The sequence below is a fragment of the Gymnoscopelus microlampas genome, assembly GCF_963454915.1.
Source record: "Gymnoscopelus microlampas genome assembly, chromosome: 7".
Taxonomy (NCBI): Eukaryota; Metazoa; Chordata; class Actinopteri; order Myctophiformes; family Myctophidae; genus Gymnoscopelus; species Gymnoscopelus microlampas.
This window is the reverse complement of record NC_139944.1, coordinates 39745552-39767920: the sequence shown is the minus strand read 5'-3', so window position 1 is coordinate 39767920 and position 22369 is coordinate 39745552. Positions and strand designations below refer to the sequence as shown.

Here is a 22369-nt window from a genome sequence, read left to right as displayed (position 1 = left end):
CCCATGACAGCCGGGGCGCCTGATGGAGGGGAAGGGAACTGGTTGGAGTAACGTGTTCCTTCCACGCACTACGTCCTACCGGGGCAACTCCCTCCTGTCAGGTGACAAGAAGGTCAGTTGGCTCTCATGCATTGAAGGAGGCATGAGCTCGGCCCTGGGGTCCCTAGGCTGGTGGGGGGAGTGTAGCGCCCATGATCACTTCGAAAATTGGCACCGGGTGAAAAAAACGGTTACATAATCGTGGGATTAAAAAAAACTATATATTAAAAAAAAAAAACAGAAGTATTTGTTTGCATTTGCATTCCCCCCCCCCCATATATTTTCATAATAAAAAAGTGCCATATATCGTATCGTATCGATATCGTGAGCCCAATATCATGTATCGTATTGTGAAATTAGTGTATCGGCACACCCCTAGTTCAAGCCATTGAAAGATGTACAGCCTGATTTATACTTTGTTGCGCACCGGTGTCACGCACCGATAATAGCCGATCTACAATCTCACAACGTGTCGCAGTGCGAGCTTGTAGATCTGCTATTGTTGGTGCCTGACACCAGTGTGCAACTAAGTATAAATGAAGCCTACGTGTAGCTAGGAGGCCTGTTTGCAGCACAGGCACATCTAGGCCACTAGTGGCAGACATACGTAAATCAAACGTATACACCACGACAGTAATAAGGAAAATGATCAACCTCAGCCACATCCATTTCATCATCAAAGGCAATCAGCTGGAAGAGAAAAGTATAGGGGGCAGAGTTAGTAAAGCTACGTAAGCAATATATAGCTCGGTTGGTCAGTCAGAAATGTTAGTGAAGTTAGTGAATTGCAATCACAGCATCTTAAAGTACCAAATCAGAAGTACTGTTAAGCCAAGATTCTTGTAAAGCATCAAACATCATTGTGCTTGGATGTTTTCTACCATGTAGTGTATGTAACCACCCATATAAATGTATGTACAATGTGGACTGATACTTCTTACCATTTCCTGCTGTTCACCTGCACAGTTAAGATGTAATGCTGTTACCTTGAACTTGTTAGTAAAGCTCATAAAATGGATCTATGGTATCCTTAACATACTTTCATCAAAATTCTTGATTCTTACATAATAAGGGAACAATACGGTATAATTCCCTAAGTAATAAAGCCATTTACAGATTCCATTACCAAAAAGGCAATTCAGGTTTACAATGACTCTACCCACCCTCTTCACCCTTCATTTCAGCTGTTACCATCAGGCAGGAGGCTTAGAGTACTGTTAGCAAAACATTTTGAAATAACCCTATCACCCACTCTCTACAGCCCATGATCACTGTTGCTGTTATGGGAATGTTACATACAATTTACATTGTATTTTATTGCATTTGTGTATTTTATGTATTAGTTGTGTTTTTATTGTTTGTATACTGGATGCCAGTTTGCCAAAGGCAAGTTTCCATTTTATGTTAAATTTAATGGACAATAAAGTTTTACATGTGAAATGTGAAGCTGCCAGCATGTCAATTTGAAGAGAAGTAAATAAAAACGTTTCTAAAATACAATGAATAAAAACATAGAATTGTTGGCTGGCATACTTTGGTGCCCACAAACTGGTGCTATGGATTGAGGCTTTAAAACACTGCTAGGAAACAAAATGATAATCATCTGACATTAGTACAGTAGGTCACCGACAGGCCATGATATGGTGTGTAAATGGTGTATGAATGGTGTTAGTGTTAAGGATGTTGGACCATGCTCACAGCATGTTAATAGTCTGTGCTGATATTCACAATTTCCATTTTTCCACGTTCAGGAGGGGAGCAATGAGGGAATATATTTTTCTAAAAAGGTGACTAGAGTACAAATACCATTGTTATTGTTGGAAAAAATGCACAGAGAACACTGAAACGCTGCCCAGGTTGGAGGAACTCATAAGCAACCCCATCGAATAACAGACTAAAGAGCTGTCCACACCAAGAAAGATACGTATAACAATAACTATATATATAGAATAATGTATTAAGATGAAAGATATTGTTGGGATCACTTTCAGAGCAATATGAGAAACGATACAAATACTGGCAGTCAAATCAAAATCCATCCAAATTTGGAGGTTCAACACCACTCAGTCTCATGGCAGATGACATCGCAGAGAAACTCATAAAAAAAATACAACACTCATTTGATAAGGACAACTGGGATGCAATACCATCAAACTGATGTTCATATGAAATGCTTCTTCAAAAGACGACAACTCTTGTATCAGAGTCTTGGATTATCCTAACTAATCCTATCCTAATTTGTAACTCATTTTGTGAACTCATACCCTTCTCGTTTTCTTTTTCTTTCTCTGTGCTATGTAGGCTATCGTTATAGTTATAATTTTTGGTGTGGACGGACCTTAAACGACAAAATAACAATTTCCTTGCAGTCTGCCATGAAGGCCTCAAGGTTCATCTAGGAGAAATTCACTTTTTGCATTATTTGAACCCTATTGACCCACTGTTTATAACCCCTCAGCCTTTTTTTTTTATCTCATCAGATAGTACACATGGATGATGCAGGACAAGAACAGGATGTACCTTCTGACCATATCCTCGGTCTTTGGTCATCATTTCCCTGAGGGTCTGCAAAACTTTGATACAGAGACGCTCCTCATTCTCCTCCAGTAACTGCTTGGTGTGTTTGATCAGCCTGTGCAAGGAAGAGAAAAAAAGGAAGGTTAATGGCTTTGTTTTTTTTTGTTTAATTTCCTAGGCTCGATCTACAATGGGATGGGGGGGGGGGGGGGGGGGGGTGGGTGCCTGTGTTATTAATTGTATAATCGTCCAACCAGTGCCCCCATGCAGTTGGTGCCCTATGCCTACAGACACGCCTGGTGACAGCAAAGCTACCATTGAGAGAAAAGTAGTTAAGCTAAGCTAAAGCTTAGGATATTATTATATTATTATACTATTATTATACCAACTGGATCGGGCTAATGGGAACATACCAGACCAGCGTACCTTAATGTGGGGGAAGGGGGGCTTGAAAATTTTCACTGAGGTGACGCATTTATGCACCGTTTTTGCACTATTTCGGCAGCAACCGGACAGTATTTTAGCACTGTTACTTGCAATAGTCTGGTCTTTTTGCAATTTTTTACCAGGCGTTTGGTGCCCCTCCAAGCTTGGTGCCCTGGTCTGCAGCTCCTAAAACCTGTGCATTAAGCCGGGCCTGACCATGAAACGTCAACAAAACTTGGGACAATTATAATACCCTATTTCTGCTGCTGGGGTTTGGTTAATGTGAGTAGCTTTGGTCCAAACTAAACAGATATTTGATGGAATAAATAACCTAACCATTTAAGATCTGCTAGATTTTGAAAATAGCACCACACACACGACTGGAAATTGTAGGGATATTCCACTTTCTAACATGTTTGAGGTCATTTTAGCGTCAACTTGGGCTTTGGTGAGCACCCCAGACAAGTTGCTCATTTTATACACGCCCCCTTCCTATTTAAACCCATTGTAACTTCAAACTCTTCAAAAATGAAAAAATAATAAAATAAAATAAATGAAAAAAGTAATTGGAAAAACACAGCCCCATCACGTATTAGAAGGATAGAAGGATGTGTGTTTTTAATGAATCTAACATGGTTAAAATGGAGTTTGAAGTTGCAATGGGTTTGTATAGGAAGGGGGCGTGTCTGATAACATGAATATAAGATGTCTAAATACTGAATCAAGCAACTTAAAAACTGTCTGGCCAGAGTAGACATTAAAATGACCCAAACATGTTTGAAAGTGAAATGTCCCATTAAATTAGCAGTTCCGCTTCTTGTAACTAAAGCTTCTCCCCAATATTGGATGATGGAATTACTAAAGATGGAAGACAATTATACTTTTATTGCAGATGTCAAAAAGCTCAGACACATTCTACTGTACAGTATGTACATTATCCATTTGTAACTCAGAAATTAGACACATGTTAAATTAACACAGAGGAACACTGTGTACTAGTACTGTAGCTTCCTATTCCCAGTATTCCCACTTTTGTGTCTGTTCATCACCCTCACCAAATGCCTTGGGATGATTTTCAACCAACAGTAGAGTACTATTTGTTCTGGAGCCTAACAATAGTTTCAGGCTACAAATACAGTCATGGATCCCACTGTCTCTGAAGCCAATGAAACTTGCACTCCTACTTGCAATGTAGCATTGCAATGTAGCTCATTGTTATCCAGTTCTTCCCTGGAACTGCACAATGTCATCCAGTTCTTCTCTGGAACTGCACAGTGTCAAGTGTCCTGAATGAGTCAGAGCAGCAGTTGTAGCAGAGGACAGCAGCTTCACGTGCTACTCCACACCTTAATCCACCATGGCAGCCTTGAGTAGAAGGCTAATCCCCATAGTGACGCGACAACACCTGAGTAAAGTAGCCAGCTGGGACCTCCTGTAATCCAATATTAGCTCTTATCAGCCACAACACGACTCAACAAAGGTTTTGTGCGAGTGTGTGCTTACTGTACTCTGCATGTGCAAAACATGTGAAAGCAATGTCCTGGATCACCAATAAGACCTGTACAGTACAGGCACGCCCTGCTCATTTACTGCACATGTATCTAGATAGATGGGTTCAAACTGACAACAATTACAAAAGTGAATGTTCCAACACATAAACTTCTGTTCTGTTTACTGGGTACCAAACAAAAAAGCCTTGTTGAATACATAGGACCACAATGTAAAATGCGTTATCCTTTCAGCATTATTGTATAACTGTACTGTACATCTGTACACAATGGAAACAAGCCCTCAGGGCTTTTTGTGTCATCCTTTTAGCATTATTGTATAACTGTACATTTGGGAAAAATTGCGCGGGCAAAGTGTTGAGAAATACAGTACAAGAAAAAGAAACGTGAATAAAATAGGCTACAATATGCAACTATTATCAATGTATGGTTCTCATTACAAAAATGATCACAACCGGTAGGCCTATTGCAGATACAAATGATTAATTCTCAAAGAAGCACAGTAGGTTAGAGACAGCATTATGGGCAGACAAATGCGAACGTGACATTCCTGCACAAATTATTGAGTCATTTCAAAATTGCTTACGACACCAACAAATCAAATAAGGTTCAAACATGTGCAACCAAAAGCCCACGTCCTCCTCCATCGATTATATCTAGGGATACTACAACATGAGACAATGGGGCTTGCACTTGAAAATGTCTATAATTTAATAGTAGTTCAAACATTCAGTTAAATCTCTCTCTAATGCTAGGAGACATAGAACTTTTTTTGGAGACTCTGTTTGTGTACCCTACTAAGGTATTTATTGTTGAGGGCGTGAATTTCCCACCATAGTCATCTTTTGTTAAGCAATGGAAGATTAATCACCGCCGCTCTAAACAGAAATGTGCGTGCAGTTTGTGACGCTCCAACAGTATGGACACGTTTGGAGGAGTTGTTGGGGAAAGGTGACTTGCTGCATGAGTGCCCGTCCATCTATCCATACCTCCTTCACAAATTCCCCACTGTGCGTTGTGGTATCCAGGTATTAAAACCATTGGTTCTAGCAGTGCTGGCTGTAGTGTACATTGCTTCAGTCAGTGGCTCCATAGCGCAAGCATACTGGTGGAGTATGCTACCTTTAAAGTATCAAAATGTACTTACTTACAGTACCAAAGTAAAAGTAAATAAAAAATATATAAATAATGTTCAATGTTTTTCGAAAATAGACGATCTACAAGCTCTCAACGCGTCGCAGTGCTTGTAGATCGACCATTTTCGAAGTTTTCAAATAACTGTTAAGGAGTACAAAATACATTTGCCACAGGTGACACGTTTGACACTTATATTATAATCCTATTATGCTGATGATCAACAATCAACTATTGGGTTCTAACTATTTTGTTTAGATCCACAATAAAACAATAATAATCCCAGTGACCATAATATTCCAACTAAATATTCAGCAAGGAGGAAGAGGTCTTTAACACAGGTGGTGGGTAGCTCTGGCTTACTTTGAAATGAATCCTCCACTCTCGCACTTCCTGCGAGCCTCTGTGTTCTCAGGGAAAAGCAGCTCTGGACGATGGAGAACATCAACCAACACGGACAGCTCAGCTTGGACCAGAGGCCTCAGCCGGTCCTCCAGAGCTGACACGATATCCTTTTAAGAACAGAGAGACAGAAATTACTTTCAATGTACTGTATATTAGTGAAGTACAGTACTGTATATATATATAGATTTTAAGAATGAGAGCTTTGTTTAGCTTCTCCTACCTGCTGAGAATGTGGAAAGCTCTCGTCCTTAAAATCTACTAAAAAACTTCAAAACAAATATTGTACAGAGATGTCAATTGTATACGGTAATTTAGATTCATTATTACATTTTCGTATTTCAGTATTTTATGTCTGTGAATGCCTTTCAGGAGTCATACCCTACTGTATGTACTGAAGTAAACTGAGTCATCTTTCACAAGTAGTCAGGTTGCGTAAGTTTTAGTTTTCAGGAATTGACCAGCATCCATTTCCGTTGTATTATCTTTCATCACTTTATTTACTGAAACTAACACCTCCCACAGCATGCTCCAATTGTCACGAATAGGACCATGTGTGAATCAGTGTTGCATTTAACCCATTCAATCCGGGAACGCATCCGTGTCATTTTAGATTTCTTTGGGCTATTCAAAAATAGCAGTTATACAAGCTTATAGCACAGCACTCTGTGCCACGCTAAGAGCTTGTAGATCTGCTATTTTTTTTAAATAATGAAAATGTGCCCCAGGCACCGCCTAGAAGCAAATATTGGAGTAAAAATATTTTCACTTTAAAAAATATATACATATTCAAAGATTTGCACACATTTTCACGATTTAGCAGATCTACAAGCTCATAGTGTGGCACTCGGTGCCGCACTATGAGCTTGTATATCTGCTATTTTTGAATAGTCAAAGAAATCTAAAGTGACACAGATGCGTTCCAGATTGAACGGGTTAAGATACGTGCACTGTCGTGCAGACATTCCGGATTATGCTGTGTCAGACCAAGCACTTACTCATGCATCCTGTAGAGATAATCAGCTGAAGAGGTCATGCCCTCATATTTTATATTGTTTACCCCAGTGGTTCTCAACTTTTTCTGGTCAGAGCCCACTTGAAAATTCTCAAAAGTGTTCGTGGCCCACCCATTTGACCACTTAAAACGGCAGCCGCAGTGGTCAGATGGGTGGGCCTTGTGCATTTTTTGAGCTATTGATTTTTAATGATCAATCAATTGATTGCGTTCTGGCTTGGATCAATGGAACTAACTCAGTATTCCTATTTATCGGTATTCAGTATCACAATGAACACACATTTCTCAAGGTTTTAAAGAAAAACAACGCCATTTCACTTTTTTACATATTGTTTTTATATTAATGTTACATAAAATTATCATTAAAATCATAGTGATTCGCCACTGGGGGGGGGCACCTGCAATACCCTCACGGCCCACCAGTTGTCCCCGGCCCACAGGTTGAGAACCACTGGTTTACCCAACTAATAGTATTGGTGTTTTATCAGTAATTGAATAACCAGTACTGATCACCACACACAGTGTTTTTACCAGTAGTGTGTAGGCACGTAACGAATTATCGTAAATCGATTAAAAACGATTCAAACTGGTGACAATTTAAATCGATTTAATAAAAAATGTAACGCGATGCAAACAGCAGAGGACACGTAAAAAGAAGAGAAGAAAATACAGGATATTTGAAGAGAATTGATAAATAAAAAATCGTATTGTGAACCTAGTATCGTGATTTGAATCGTATTGTGAGTTGACTGAATCATTACGCCTATAGTAGTGTGTACACATCCAATGCTGACCTGTAGCCTCTCTATGATGTTGCGGTAATCCTTGGACGTGGTCACGCCAGAGTCTCGTCTGGGTGTGTTCTTGGCGGACAGCCTCCAGCTCAGAATGCTCTTCTGTACGACATTATTGGACTTGACAAACAGGTTGTTCACCTGGCTGTCCAGGTCCACTGGAATGGCAATGGCTCGGCACTTAGCTGGGGTGAACGGAAAGAAAGAGAAGGGTTTCTTTTTAGGTCATGGCGCTTGAACCGACAGTATCACTTCCCACGATGCACTGCAGGAACAGAGCTAGAAGCAACCGAACTCCATGCGGAACATTAGAATTGTTGGGTTTAGGCATCATAGTAGGTACTTTATGAGGTTAAATGGTTATGACTAGGTTAGAGGTTGTTAGAGGTTGTTACAGTAAGTGTATATGTAATGATCTGGGAGGGTGGTTTGCGATAAGATTGTTTGACCTCAAACTCGCACATTCTGAGCTCGTGGAAATTGGGTTCAGGAGCCATGACCTTCTTCTTATACTATGGCATGTGTCATAATGACTTATTTGTTCATGTTAAAACCCTTCCTGAAGAGACTCATGCCAGGGGTGAGTGTGCTGTACCATGTCTTACCCACGTCTGACAGCACTTTAATGCAGGCCTCCACCGAGGCCTTCTGAACAGCGTTGAGCCAGGTGCAGTGGTAGACCCTGAACACCCCCTGCAGCAGCTGAACAAACACTGGCTGGCGGGTCTACGAGATGGAGAACAAGACAAAGATGAGGAGAGAGGCAATGAGACTCTAACGTGAACTAATCAAGCCAAATAGTGACAATCAAAGTCTTTCAACTTTCTGGATTTGATTGATTTTTTATTTAACAAATTGATATACATAGATATTGAATCATAAAAAAACAATGTGATGTTGATTATGATCGCGCTCATTCATTCCCACCAAAGCATGGGACCCCTCTGATTCACCGCTACCACTGCGACCCAAGACTCTCTATCATCCCTATTACAGCACAATAAATACCTCAGATATCTTCCCAAAAATGGAAGCCTGTCGTGGGAGAAAGAAGGTTGTGACATTATCATACTGTATTACACCCAGGAGAATTCTCATGAAGTGGGAAGGATTACAGAAGAACTGAGTGATTCAAATGGAACCATTTACTATTTACTAAAACTATTATAATACAGTAGCTATAGTTCTAAATCTATGGATGATGCCCAGATGGAAAAGTAATGGGCTACAGCAGGGGTTCCCAAACTCTTCCACGCCAAGGACCCCCAAATAGCCATAGCCTGTGGCACCCAAATTGCAAAATGGCATTGAAAAAAACGAAAATAGCAAAAATAGGCAATCAACAAGTGTAGATTGCTATTTTTCAAAAACAATATTTGTTGGAGTTTGAGACTTGTGATTCAAACACGCGCACACACACACACACACACACACACACACACACGCACACACGCACACACGCACACACGCACACACGCACACACGCACACACGCACACACGCACACACACGCACACACACACACACACACACACACTTTTTTCTCTCCTTTTTTTTCTTTTTTTCTCTCTCTTTTCCAATTGGCCCCCTGGTGACCCCCACTTTGACAACCTATGGGCTGCAGGACACTACTGGGCTACAGGACACAGCAGGACACTAGGGTTTCAGACACCAACCTACAAAATGTGTCCATGTTGCATCAGCCACAGACTCACCCACAGACGTGGGAGCAGCAGGTCTGTGTGCTGCTGATGATGCTCTATTCTAGTGAAAACAACATTTCCTAACAATCTGCTGTCTGCCAGTAAAGAATACTTCTAGGGAAGAGGAAACTAACATGGCTGTATTCTTACTTACATAGATATGACGTGCCAGCTACACAGAAGAACATGTTGCAACAAGAAACGTATTTTTTTTTTTGGAACAGCGTTTGTCCATGTGACATTTTTTATTTACTAATACATTACAAAAATATAGATTCATAAATGTCAATCAAATAAATGTTTCTTAACCACTTGAACTCCAGCGTCCATATTCTGCGGGGAACATTAGCCAAAATAGCACATCTACAAGCTCACAATGCGTCGCAAAACGTGACACATTGTGAGCTTGTAGATTGGCTATTTTTGGAGATTTGGTGTAGACTGAAAAAAAGTGGTCACGGTACTGTTGTACCTAAGTCCAGTTATCTAAGACTAAAGGGGTTCAAGTGGTTAAGCTTGTAATTATGAAGCATACGATTAAGAATAAGCATTTAGGTTTATTTGAAGTGATAACGCTGCAGTAGTTCAGATTTACCTGCAGGCTGGTGCTCTGGTCAGAGAAAGGCGAGCTGAAGAAACATGTGACGATGCTCATGACCGTCTCCGTTACATAACCCTCCAGAGTGGTGTCCGCATGCTTCCTGTCACTGGTGTTGTTGCACACCTTGGCGTGGACAGACAATAAGCTATGCATGACACGCAGTCAACAGATCATACTTCCTGTATCCTAAATGGGCAACAGGTCAAATGCAACCCGTGTCAATACGGTTACCCAAGCCTGGCATAAATAATGTCCACATGGAAATTCAAAGTAGCACTCTCTAACTGAATCCTCAGCCATCTTAAGATGTCAAAGGCCCTTCGGCTCACCCTGCATATGTCCACCAGGAAATTCTCAAACAGCTTCCACATGTGGTTGGAGGTGTAGATCTCCTTCATCTCCACCTCCGTGTCCACGTAGCAGTGGTTCAAGAAGTTGATGTAGGCAATTTTCACCTGGAGAGTTAAAGCACAGAGACAGTTGTTGAAGTGTGATGTGTCATAGGGTTTTTGACCTACAGTCTTAACAATGACTGGATGATAAACAGCAATCCGACGTAAGCCCACAGCTCCAAACGTCCCTAAATAAGGACTCCACTTCATTTTCTGTGATGCATGTCATGCTTTAACCTCAGTGTGGTAGGGGCTCTGACTTGCATGCATTTTTGAACATTGTAAATATAAACGTCTTCATGTTTTATGATTTGAATGCACATTTCCTTTAACCACATGAACCCTAGCTTCCCTTTGCTGGGCGTGTCAAAACAGGCAGACGTTTGGCCAAAATAGGCAAACATAAAAGAATTGCAGATCAACTAACCGTGTGTCAACACGTGTCAACGTGTTGACATACAGTGAAGTTAAGTATACAGAGTTTAAGTGGTTAACCCATTAAAACCAGGAAAGCATCTGTTCCATTTATAAATTCTGCATTGCTATTCAAAAATAGCAAATATACAAGCTCACAGGGCGTCACTTCTTGCTGTGCAATGAGCTTGTAGATCTGCTATTTTTGAAAAATCATGAAAATTGGTGCAAATCTTTGGATACATATATTTTTTAAGTAAACATTTTTAACTCAAATCATTGCTTCTGGGGGTCCTTGAAATGAAATATTTTGAGATGGGGGTCCAAATACATATCATTTTGGGGGTCCTTGACGTGGAAAAAGTTTGAGCACCACTGATATAGCAGCATACGTTTTTCAGAAAACTGTTAGGATTTAGAAGACATTTGTAGAATCGGGCTCAGGTCTTAATGGGTTACGGTAAAAAATAAACCTCATGTACGATGACTCATGCCGTACCTCGGGGATACAGTCTTCATGGGTGACTACTCGCACAATGTCGTCCAACGGCAGCAGGGAGTTGCACTTGATCTCAGTGTAGACGTTCTTGCCCTCCGTGCAGACGGCCAGCAGCTCCACCAGGTGGATGTGGTACATGAGTGGACTGTTCTCGTCCATGCGGTCACGCTCTGAACGCATCATCTGAACCAGCGTTTGGAAGGAGGCACGGTCATTGTAGAAGACCAGGACGTCCTCGCCCGAGTTCACCAGCTGATCGGGAGAGAAGACATAACAGAGAGCATTAAGAATCAACATCATTATCATCACCAGAACTTTGTTAATTTTACTACCACCATTATGAGCATTTACTATTATAGTTTTTGATTGATTGATTGATGTACTTTATTTAGTAAGACATGAGAACAACAGTACATGGAAGTACAAATTCACAATACAAGGTCTACTAAACTGGAAGACTCATAAAAGCACAGAGCTTGTTTCAAATGAGTTCCCCATGCACACAAATCATGATGACATATAAGAGACAGACAGATATACACAACTACTATAGAATGTCATACAATCAGTTTACAGGTTACTGGTATGAAGAGTGAGAAATATGTACAAAAGGAGAAGGAGAGAGGGGGGGGGGGGTAGGGGGGTAGGTTAGGTTAGGACTTCGACAGGGGCCATTTTCCAATTGCGGCCTCCTGAAGGTGTATCTTTAGGGCTGTTTTGAAAGAGAGTAGGGTTTTACACTCCTTTACTCCTTTTGGTAGGGCGTTCCACATTTTTGATGAATAGCATGAGAACGAGTTACTTCCCTTTGTTGAGCCAAAAAAGGGTTGGACAAGGTTTGTGGAGCTGCCTCTGGTATTGTGATCGTGGACATCATTAACATTTTGGAAGTATTTTGACAAATACAGGGGGATCCCAATGTTGTGATATATCTTGAAGACCAGGCCCATAGCAAGTTGCTGTACTCTGTCCGCAACCCTAAGCCATCCAATCCTATCAAAATGATCAGGGGTTAGTTAGTAACACTGTTAAGTCTATGTCTTCCCTTTAAAACGGTGTCAAGTCCAGGTGTGCCTTGGGATTTTATGACAACCACACAATATTGCAATATGCTGTATACAACTATACAAAAGGTTTCATTTAATATCTAAGTACTTTGTACGCACTCATCTATACCCTACATTTAAACACTTTCAACCTGGCGTTCCTATTCTGGGTATATAATTATAGGCCAAAAAATAATAATTCCCAAATAAAATAAAATAAAGCAGAAAATATCCCATCTAAAAGCTCTCAACATGCTGCATCAAGATCAGCTATTTTCTCTATAAATACACTTGACTTGCCCATCTGTGCGCTTTGAACACAAACCCCCTGGCTTAGAGAGGACGGGTTTAGATGAAACAGGTTTGAACCTGGGATATTACAGTACAGTTACAGAATGTGGTCAGCACACCAATTGGTTAAGGGAGAGGGATGAGTGAGGAGGGAGCCCTACCTCAGCCATGACAGTGTCCTGACACTTCTTAATGAACTTGTTTTCAGCCTTGACAATGGTCTGCAGGAATCTGAGGTACTGGACATGTCGCCCGTGGGTCTCGGTGCAGTGGACAAAGTGCTGTACCACACGCTCGTTGATCTCACTGCACAACTGGAAGTTGTTCATGAAGATGTGCTGCATGGTGACAGCTTCCAGGAGCTGGGAAAGGAAGTCAAACAGGGACAGATTTTAAGACTGAACAACTGACATATCCACCATTTGAACAGGAGTGATAGTGTATTCAAGTCACTGGTTAACCCATTAAGACCGGGAAAGCATCTGTCATTTTAGATTTTGAAAATTTGTGCTAATCTTTTTTAACACATTGAGTGCCAAAAACGGTCCGGACCGTTTTTGAGAAGCTATGCGTTATGTGCCATAAACGGTCCGTACCGTTTTTGGCCTATTTTTTAAAAATATATTTTTCCCACGTGGGGCGCTCTAACGAAACTTTGGGATCAAAGTTCCCTCTTTCTCTAAGAAGGAGAGGCCGGATGTGGATCCATGTCAAAAATGCTTCCGGGCGTCCACTCCAATGTTAACTCCTTGACTAAAAGCTTAATATATCCTATTTCTTTTTAACGTGGTGGAAAGGCTTTGTTCACATGCCCTTTCTCGTTGGGGCTTCTACAGCACGAAACATATAAGCGTTAAGTGGATGGAAGATATGCTGGTACTAGATATACCCTATTTTAATAAACCTCTGGCACACGATGTGTTAATATATATTTATACAAGCTCATAGCGTGGCACTCGGTGGCGCAATATGAGCTTGAATATGCCGTGCTTGTATGCGCCGTGCTATGAGCTTTTATATCTGCTATTTTTGAATAGCCCAAAGTATAAAATAATGGTTATAGCTCAAACCTAAAATGACACAGATGCGTTCCCGGATTGAATGGGCTAACACAATATAAACACAATAACAGACTGGATCATTTATATTTCATAGACGTCTAATGATGAATTTAGGGCAATGACAAGACCAATGCAATGCCTCTACCCACACCCACACGCACAAATGTACAGAACTTTGGAAATGATCTCCAGAGACAGATGATTAGTCGTGTGTTTTGGTATAGGCCTAGAATAACACACTTACCCCTGGGTTAAGGAAAAGATTGATGTGCTTATGGAGGAGAACTTGGTTCTGCTGATTCCCCGCACAGAAATTCTGCAAGAATTCATGGGCCACTTTCATGATATCCTCCATACGGACGTCCTCGCCCTGATGCCCATCACACAGTAAGAAGATTTATTTTTACAATGCACCAATGTTACCAATCAAATATTTTGTATGCATGCTAAACGCTTGTTTTGACTGTGTGGTATACCTTCTCATAGGGGATCTGTAGGAGCTCGAGCACCACACTGTGAGCTCCCATGTTCCTCAACAGCCTCTGCTGCTGTTTCTTGCTCTTCTTCCCTGAGATCCCCTCCTGGACACAAAGCTTGCTAAGACGCAGCAAGACCTGAACGTAAAGAGGCCAGGGCGTAAAGAGGCCAGGGCGTTAAGAAGCGTTACCACAGACTTATGAGGGGGAATAAATAAGAGTAAATACCAATGACACCGTACCTCCTTTACAACTCTGTAGTTGTAACTGCTGGTGCTTTCCGACTTCTTTTTGTCTGAACCGCCCGAGTCGCCCTGGATATCAACACAACCCAGAGATTTAGAAGAAAAACAAGGAGGAAAAGCATCGAGATGTACAGTAGCTGAGTGGGTCTTAAGCGTATAGCATAGCCCTGATGAAGGCTATGCTATGTAGCTAAACCATTCATTTCCTGCTTTACTTGTTTACCAACAAGTGCACCAATAATGTTGTAGCTTTCGACCATGCATCTTCTATAAGCCACTCTTTTGGTCGGTCTGTCCCAACATAATATTAATAATAACCTTCGAGTCCTTACCTTTTTTTTGTTTTCTGACTCTGAAGGCCCGTCGCCATCCATCCCATCTTCTCCTTGTCTCTTGTAGACCCACAGCTCAGACTTCTCTACGATGGAACGCAGCTGGTCCAGGTCTGACTTGATCTGCTTGTAGTTATCCACATCTTGACTGGTCACCAGGAGCTGAACCTATATTTCCAGAACAGGTGTTGTTTACAGAAATCTTGAACAACTTCTTAACATCATGAACCCTAGCGTCCTTATTCTGGGGTCAACATTTGGTGGTTGATTTGGTGTAGAGGGAAAAAAGCAACGGACCACCTTGGGGATCCCGTTTATCTAAGTATAGGGTTTAAGGGTTAAGAAGATGTGTGTGTGTACTGTGGTAATAAAAACTTGACATGCACACTGTTGCTCCCAGGAAATTATGTATTTACTTAAATGTTTTGAGCTAGCACAATGAAAATAAACATACTTTTTTTGTGCCTGATGAAGAGCTCTTGTGTGTTCAAAACTTTACCTGAATAAAATACTAATTTAGTTTGAGTAATAATATGCAAGTCACTATATTTTTAAGTTAGCTGGCTTTAGACTCAGCTGAGTATTGATGTGCATGTGTTTACCCTTGAACTAGCTGTCTAGTACTCATGACTGACTATGGGTCAGAGGACGAGGGAGCATGGGGATACGTTAACATGACGTGTCATCGGGTGCTGAAGCGTACTTGTTTGAAGGCCATGAGGACCTCCTGCCTTTGGCTGAAGTGCCTGAAAAGCAGATGGAGGGCTCCAGACACCAGAGGAGGGTAGTCATGCATGGTCAAGTGAAGCAGCACCCTTAGGAAAGTACGGCCACCATGGTCATCTAGGTCCAGTGGAGTGTTCTCCTCGCTGAAAGGAAAGACGACGCGTTAGGGGCTGCTTCTCAGTATGGACCTACAGTACTACAGCTTAATGAGACCAGTAATGAATTACCTTCCTCCAAAGATCGCCTCCGCCTGTTCCTCAATGTTCTCAAAGTCAAGATTTCCTGTCGTTAATTGAAATGATTCAAGCAATAAACATTATAATGACCATAGCAAGGGAAAGGTTCATGAGAGAAATGCAAAATGGATTACAGAGATATCAATCATGAATGTGGTTTTGTGTTAATCTTCTAACCTGTCACACCATCTTGACTGGCACTGGTGTCTGTCTGTGGGTTGCTTTCATCAAACTCTCTCTTGAAAATACAGAGTAGGCAGGAGATCCGGTAGTCTAGACGTACATTCAAAATGAACTACAAGGGAAAAAAAGATAAATAATGTGTATTAAAAACAAAAACACAATAAAAACTAGAAAAAGTGCTCCTCGGAGCACAGGTCTCCGCCAGGTCAGGTACATTATTGTGGCCTCCTGGTGGCGCTATAATAGACCAATGTGAAAAGGGTGCCATTTATTCTTAGGCCTTCGGACAGTGCATTCATGATCTGAGGCATTTTGTTCCAAAAATGTGTTTTGCTAAATTAGACCTGCTGGTGGCGCTATGACAGGCTAATGTGGAAAGGGTGGCATTTCTTCCTCGGCCTAGTGGGAATGTGCGTGTGAAATTTCACGGAAATCGCAAGCTGCGTTCATGATTTGAGGCATTTTGTTCAAAACCAATCCTGCAAACTTTGGATGCCAACCTTAGCCAATGAGGATGGAATATGGGAAATCGGACAGATCCGTGTTGATCACATGACTATAGAGATACTGTGTACCGATTTGCATGACGTTTGGATTAAATCTGTAGGAGTAATATAAAAAAATGGGTTTTGCACAAATCGGCCTCCAGGTGGCGCTATAACAGGCCCATGTGAAAAGTTTGGAGAGGTTCTGCATTGGCATCCAGGGAGTGTGTGTGCACAGTTTCATAGCAACCGGGCCAACGGTGCCGGAGATTAGCTGGGCACGGACGGACGGGACACACGGACGGACGGACAGGGTGTAAAACATCCTCTCTCGCCATGCCTTTCGGCCTGGCGGAGACAAAAAACAAAATACATTAACAACAAAGAAAACCCCACTATGCTCTATGACTTACTTGTAGAATCTCAATTATCTTCAGCTTAGTGTCCATGACCATGATATCTTCTCTCTCTGGCTCAATCTGGGTCTTGACCACAGTTCCTTCTGGCTGGTGAGTTGGTGTGGTGTGAAGAAACCCACCACCCCGCAAAACCACCTGGGTCATCAACTCACCAACTCCATGAATGGACTTCATCACGTTACTGCCAGCTAGAGACGAAGACCAACAGCCAGGGTCAGTTTTTGGCTTCATATAGAAATGCAGAACATTTCCCCACTATTCACACACAAACGTTTGCAAACAAAAAATAATGCCAGATTCTAGAATACTAGCATTTCGCAGAAACAAATCTATATAGTATAGTACAATATCTATCCAGCTTTTAATCATTATGCTGCCACTACAGGTCTTCACTATGACATGCATTGTGAAGTTTTCACATAGAAGTGAAAATGAAATGTTGAGTGATGTGCACTGTCCCTGGTAAATAAATAAATACAATTAAATACATACAAACAAACAGTAACCGGGGCAGTTGCCCCTTTGCTATTCTACCATAGATTCAATAGGAATAGCAAAAACATGTACAGTAGGAAGGAAAAGCTACAGTATCAATGTTCATCATATTGTTTTGAAGCGAGAATAGAGCCAAATTGTCTACTAAATCTCACTGTATACAGCACCAAATAAAGCTCACTGAAATACAAGCTACTAACACTATGGGTTTGGATGTTAACCTTTGTTGTCATCTTCCTTCTCCATCTTGATGACAGGGTATAATATGGTGCTGACATGTACACAGTCCAAGATGTTGAGTAAGATCTTAGTCAGTCGCAGCAGATCACTAAAGTTGTAGAAACCAAAGTAGATGAGGTTTCTTGCCAAGTTCACAACCTATATTTAAAAAAAGAAACAGACTCTGTGAGTTACATTTCATCTGAACCCAAACTGAATTCTCATTTGTCCAAACACTTTCACAAAGAAGCCAGTACCTCAAAGGTGAGCTTGTTTTTCTCCTTGTCTGAAAAGGGAATGTTCTGTGACACCACTTCTCTCAGGTAGTTCTCCACGAAATCCATGGTGAGAGAGAAACGCTCTTTGATCTCATCTCTGGAGGTTCCACTATCACTATCATAGCTAAGAAGAGAAAACAGATAGAGATTCATATGTCAGATGTTGAAGATTCAGCCTAGGCCGCAGTGTGGCGGTCCAGGCAGCCTAGGCTGCAATGCCAGCCTGACAGCATGTCGTGGGTTCGAATCCCAATCCCGACGACCTTTGCTGCATGTCACTCCCCATCTCTCTCCCCATTTCCTGTCAACCTACTGTCCTATAAATAAAGGCATAAAAGCCCCCCAAAAAATAAAAAAAGGTTCAAGATTTAAGATTTTTGTTCCTCAACACTGCAGCAGCAATAACAAATAAATTAAATATACCTACAATAGTAAGTAGAAGGTAAAGACAAATAGAAAGATACACTAGCCATAGCACACTTTGGGGTGCTTGAAGGTGCTGTGTGCACAGGTCCTACTTCTAAATATTATCCACATGTGTATGTGCACACTGTGTTTGTTTAAATATCTATTTACAGGTATACAAGTGCAGGTAATTTATGAGTGCATATGTTTGTGCGTGCAGTCTTAATATACAAAGTGTCATGTGTCAGTGTGCTAATCTTGGGTCTCCTATAAATAAACCAAGAAGGCTATGAACCAAACTCACTCGTCAATGGCAATTTTTGAGGGGATCTCAGACCAGAGGCGGGCATATTTGACAGGCGTGACCTGCTCCTGGGGGTCGCGGTCCACGTGCATATGAAGCATCATACGGCAGAAGGAGGCACGCAGGTCGAAGGGCAGGTCCTCGTCAGACATGCAGCGTAGGATCAGGTCGACGTCGAGCTGACCAGAAATCTTATTGATGGCCAGGTACTGACGGTCCAGACACATTCTGGCAAACAGGTTCAGCTGGTACCTAAAACAAACATCATTTCATGTTAAAACAAACAGTCATTTCATGTTCAGACACGCAGACTGGACATCTGCGTGTCTTGAATCTTACTTATTTGCTGGATTTTAAATCAAACTCTTGTGTAACCATGCACACTTTCCACAGTGAACAAGACTTTTCATAAAGCATTGAATTAATGTTCTGGTGATGACTGATGTTGTCTTTTTGCAGGCTCGGCACCAGGTTCCTATGGCAGATTACCAATGGATGTTTTTTGTACTGGATTTTGGATAAAATTTAGAATATTAACTCTTCTTATGATATCAACACATTTTGCTCAACAAGGTGACCTCTGCACTTTTTAAATGTTTGAACCACACGCAGCTACAGTAGTAGCTGTGTGTGGTAACAAAAACTCACTTCTAGGTTTTTGGACAATAAAATGTTAACACTCTCGTGCAGAACTCAAGGCTACAAACCTGTAGTAGCTGACCACATCCTGGTCCTCCTTCTGGCCCTCTTTGGCATCCTGGGCCAGTTCTCTGACGCTCTTACTGTGGATCTCCTTGCCATTGTCCTTCCAGAACAGCCAAACCTCCTCCTCATCCTCCGCTTCTACCGGATTCTCATCATTGGCCGTCACTTCAATCTCAAACCTTGACAGGACCAGTCTGGTGAACAGAACAAGGACGGAAAACAATTTCTCAATATTGATTTGAGTCGGACAAAAATGAACAAATATATGAAAATGCATTGAGGGGAGAAGCTAACTTGGTATCAATGAGGATGTCGCTATTGGCTGGATCCAGTACTGCATTACAGATGAGTTCCTGCGTCACAGGGATGGATTTGTTCATGGACACACACAGATCTGACAGGTAATCCAAGAACCTGCATGGTGAGAGATGACAAAACATAGAATATTCTTCATGGGATCCAGAGCTTAGAAGAGGTTTAAAAAGTCCCTATCCAACACAATTCTTTGGGCTTTGTGGCATGTTGTTTAGGGCCGGTACTTGACTAAGTCCTGCAATGTACACGGAGGGAAGCTAATGCCCAGTCATGCACAGTACCAATGTGCCCTCATGGCATCATTACCGTCCAAACTATATATTATAGACCCTCTTTATCAACGTCCTCGCATGAGCCTGGTACCCAAATCATCAACAACACTAGGCACCATGTGAACTCAACAGCAGCACACACTGTCAACTGCAAGTTACCTGCAATGCCAAGGTCCCACACAAACAACTCCACTCATCCCACCACGAATACATTTGAATACATCTCCATATATTTGAATTCCTTAGCAGCTGTTAGACAAACAAAACCGACCCAAACTGCCCAAAAAACTAACTTGTGTGCCAGTTTACGATGCCAGCCAGGGCCTGTCCTCTGTGAGTCTCACCTGGGCTCCCGATTTTTCCTCACTAGAGTGACAAACGTGTCTATCTCAGCAGCGGTGATGTGTTTCTCCAACAGTTTGCGGTTGTTATGGAGCAGGGCTGTTATCGTGTCCTCTGCCAACACGTCGTAGCCTATCTGCTTCTGCATGAAGCGGAACTGTTTGGCTATGTACTCCTGCGAAGGGAAATATGAATATAAGAATATGAAAGTTCAACATACTGATGAAGGATGAGGTGAGGTCAAGGTACCCGGGGTCAGAACAGAGCTGTTATGTCCACCCACCTGGTTCTTTCTGTAATCTTGCTGAGAGTGGCGTAGCACTCGATAGCAAAGCCTACAAATGTGTCTGAATGGGGCGTGCCGCTGGTCTCCCAGCTCCTCCAGTCGAAGCATGGGCCCATCTCCGCTGTCTGTGAAAGGGGCTTGGAGAAGTTTGAAGATCTGTAGATGCAATGAAACACATTTGTAATTACCATCTTATTAGACTTGTGTAAAGGGGAATTCCAGCCAACTTCATCGCTCATACAGTCTTGGGTTAGTTTTGACGTTCATTTTGGTAGATTTCACTTCTGTGTTTGCACCGGTTAGGCCTGGCAAAGACTTCATTTGATGCATTTGCTAATGACTTCGAATTACTTCAAATTTGATCCACAGAATGCATTTACACACCTGTTTGAGAATGTTCTGTTCCCTCATGAGTTTCTGTCTCTCCCTGTTGGGCCTGTTGACCATAATCTCCAGAACATCCTGTCCACTGTTAGGAATGTCCACCACGAAGAACACAAGATCTTCCAGGAGCTTGGTCACAAACCTAGAAAGTACAGAACCCAAAGGAGACGTGGAATGGCCAAAGATGTGCAATAAGGTATGGAGCTCACCTTTCCAGCATAATGGGTGCAAGCTACTTAAATCATATATTCAAACAAGATATGCAGTAGGTAATATTTTAACTATAAGTATGATTAACTATAACTATAATAGGAAAATAGTGCTGTTACAATTATGTAATAGGGAAATAGCGCTGATACAGCAACAAACTGAAACTGCACAAGCCTACATTAATTTCACCTTTGCAAATTAGTCAGTATTGTATGCTCAACTTTGTCCAGGTCAATATGTCTGGTTACTTCTCTCTCAATAAAGAGGAGAGCAAGCTAATGCTCCTCATAACATATTTATTCAAAATATCAGTACTATATTATTTAATAAATAAACTATATTCTAGGCCCTAGAATAATATTGTAGTTCTTTTTCCCCATAGTGGAAGAATTGTGCGTCTCTGGTTGAGAGCAAGAACTGCATCAATGGGAATTCTGGATACACTTTCAACAGCTCAGATCAAGAGAGACCTGGTCCCTCCTTCCCCAGACATACCTCCTTTCATTCTGTGTGATTGTACCCTTCTCCAGCTTGCCAGCAATGGATGCCAACACTTTGCTTGCATCGTTGGCAAAGTCTAAATCACGCACTTCAGCAGGTGGCACTGGTACGATAGCGAAAGCTTCCTTGTCCTCTTTTACAGCCGATGTTCCAATCTGGAATGAGGAAACGCTTTAACAATATGTCATCAGTCACATCTGTACATTAATTACCGACATCCCCATCAACTGCAGTACTCACCCGCAACATAACAGGTTTTTCCTCTTCTTTGTCGATAGGGTTGTTGGTGCTATGGACCCATGTGTTGGTGCACAGGTGCCGTAGTCTCGCAAAGGAGCTCCTACAAGTCAAAAACGTGATTGTCTCAGGTGACAAAAGCAAAACACAGTGCAACAATCTCTGTGGCATAAGTCTGGCCTGGTGGGTAGAGTCCATTTCACAACAGAAAGGTCATAGGCTCAAACCCTTCAACAGCTAATAATATTGTTTGTCCATCAACAGTCATACAGTACACAGTAAGCTGTTTCGTTTAGCAAGACATTGAGCCCCTATCCCTATCTGTGTAAGTCACTGGAGCAACACCAACTGAATATAACAAATGTAAATGACTATGTACTGTATCATACATTGTTGTTCGCACTGTACAGAAATTGTCGAGAGTTGGTTGAAACACCATTTCTAGTGTCTTGCTCAACAATTTATGCCTATTA

The 22369-nt window shown here is 41.6% G+C and overlaps 1 protein-coding gene across 14 annotated transcripts in view; it reads right to left on the bottom strand.

Annotated features, from left to right (window-relative positions):
* itpr1b (inositol 1,4,5-trisphosphate receptor, type 1b) overlaps nt 1-22369 on the bottom strand; it is a 110459-nt gene that overhangs the window by 57518 nt on the left and 30572 nt on the right. For 8 of the 14 annotated variants that reach the window (XM_084062155.1, XM_084062162.1, XM_084062167.1 and 5 more), the window contains 27 exons: nt 21900-21999; nt 21654-21814; nt 20949-21090; nt 20562-20720; nt 20281-20453; nt 19644-19763; nt 19352-19543; nt 18645-18896; nt 17915-18059; nt 17660-17816; nt 16938-17131; nt 16034-16151; nt 15848-15902; nt 15598-15763; nt 14895-15062; nt 14560-14631; nt 14318-14455; nt 14086-14211; nt 12942-13142; nt 11444-11695; nt 10468-10593; nt 10133-10261; nt 8844-8870; nt 8441-8561; nt 7836-8020; nt 5988-6136; nt 2560-2671 (listed from right to left, as the gene is read on the bottom strand). In XM_084062155.1, the coding sequence (XP_083918281.1) occupies nt 2560-2671; nt 5988-6136; nt 7836-8020; nt 8441-8561; nt 8844-8870; nt 10133-10261; nt 10468-10593; nt 11444-11695; nt 12942-13142; nt 14086-14211; nt 14318-14455; nt 14560-14631; nt 14895-15062; nt 15598-15763; nt 15848-15902; nt 16034-16151; nt 16938-17131; nt 17660-17816; nt 17915-18059; nt 18645-18896; nt 19352-19543; nt 19644-19763; nt 20281-20453; nt 20562-20720; nt 20949-21090; nt 21654-21814; nt 21900-21999 (3940 nt within the window). The remainder of the gene's footprint in view (nt 1-2559; nt 2672-5987; nt 6137-7835; nt 8021-8440; nt 8562-8843; nt 8871-10132; nt 10262-10467; nt 10594-11443; nt 11696-12941; nt 13143-14085; nt 14212-14317; nt 14456-14559; nt 14632-14894; nt 15063-15597; nt 15764-15847; nt 15903-16033; nt 16152-16937; nt 17132-17659; nt 17817-17914; nt 18060-18644; nt 18897-19351; nt 19544-19643; nt 19764-20280; nt 20454-20561; nt 20721-20948; nt 21091-21653; nt 21815-21899; nt 22000-22369) is intronic. The other 6 variants (XM_084062163.1, XM_084062156.1, XM_084062165.1 and 3 more) reach the window with 1 other exon arrangement.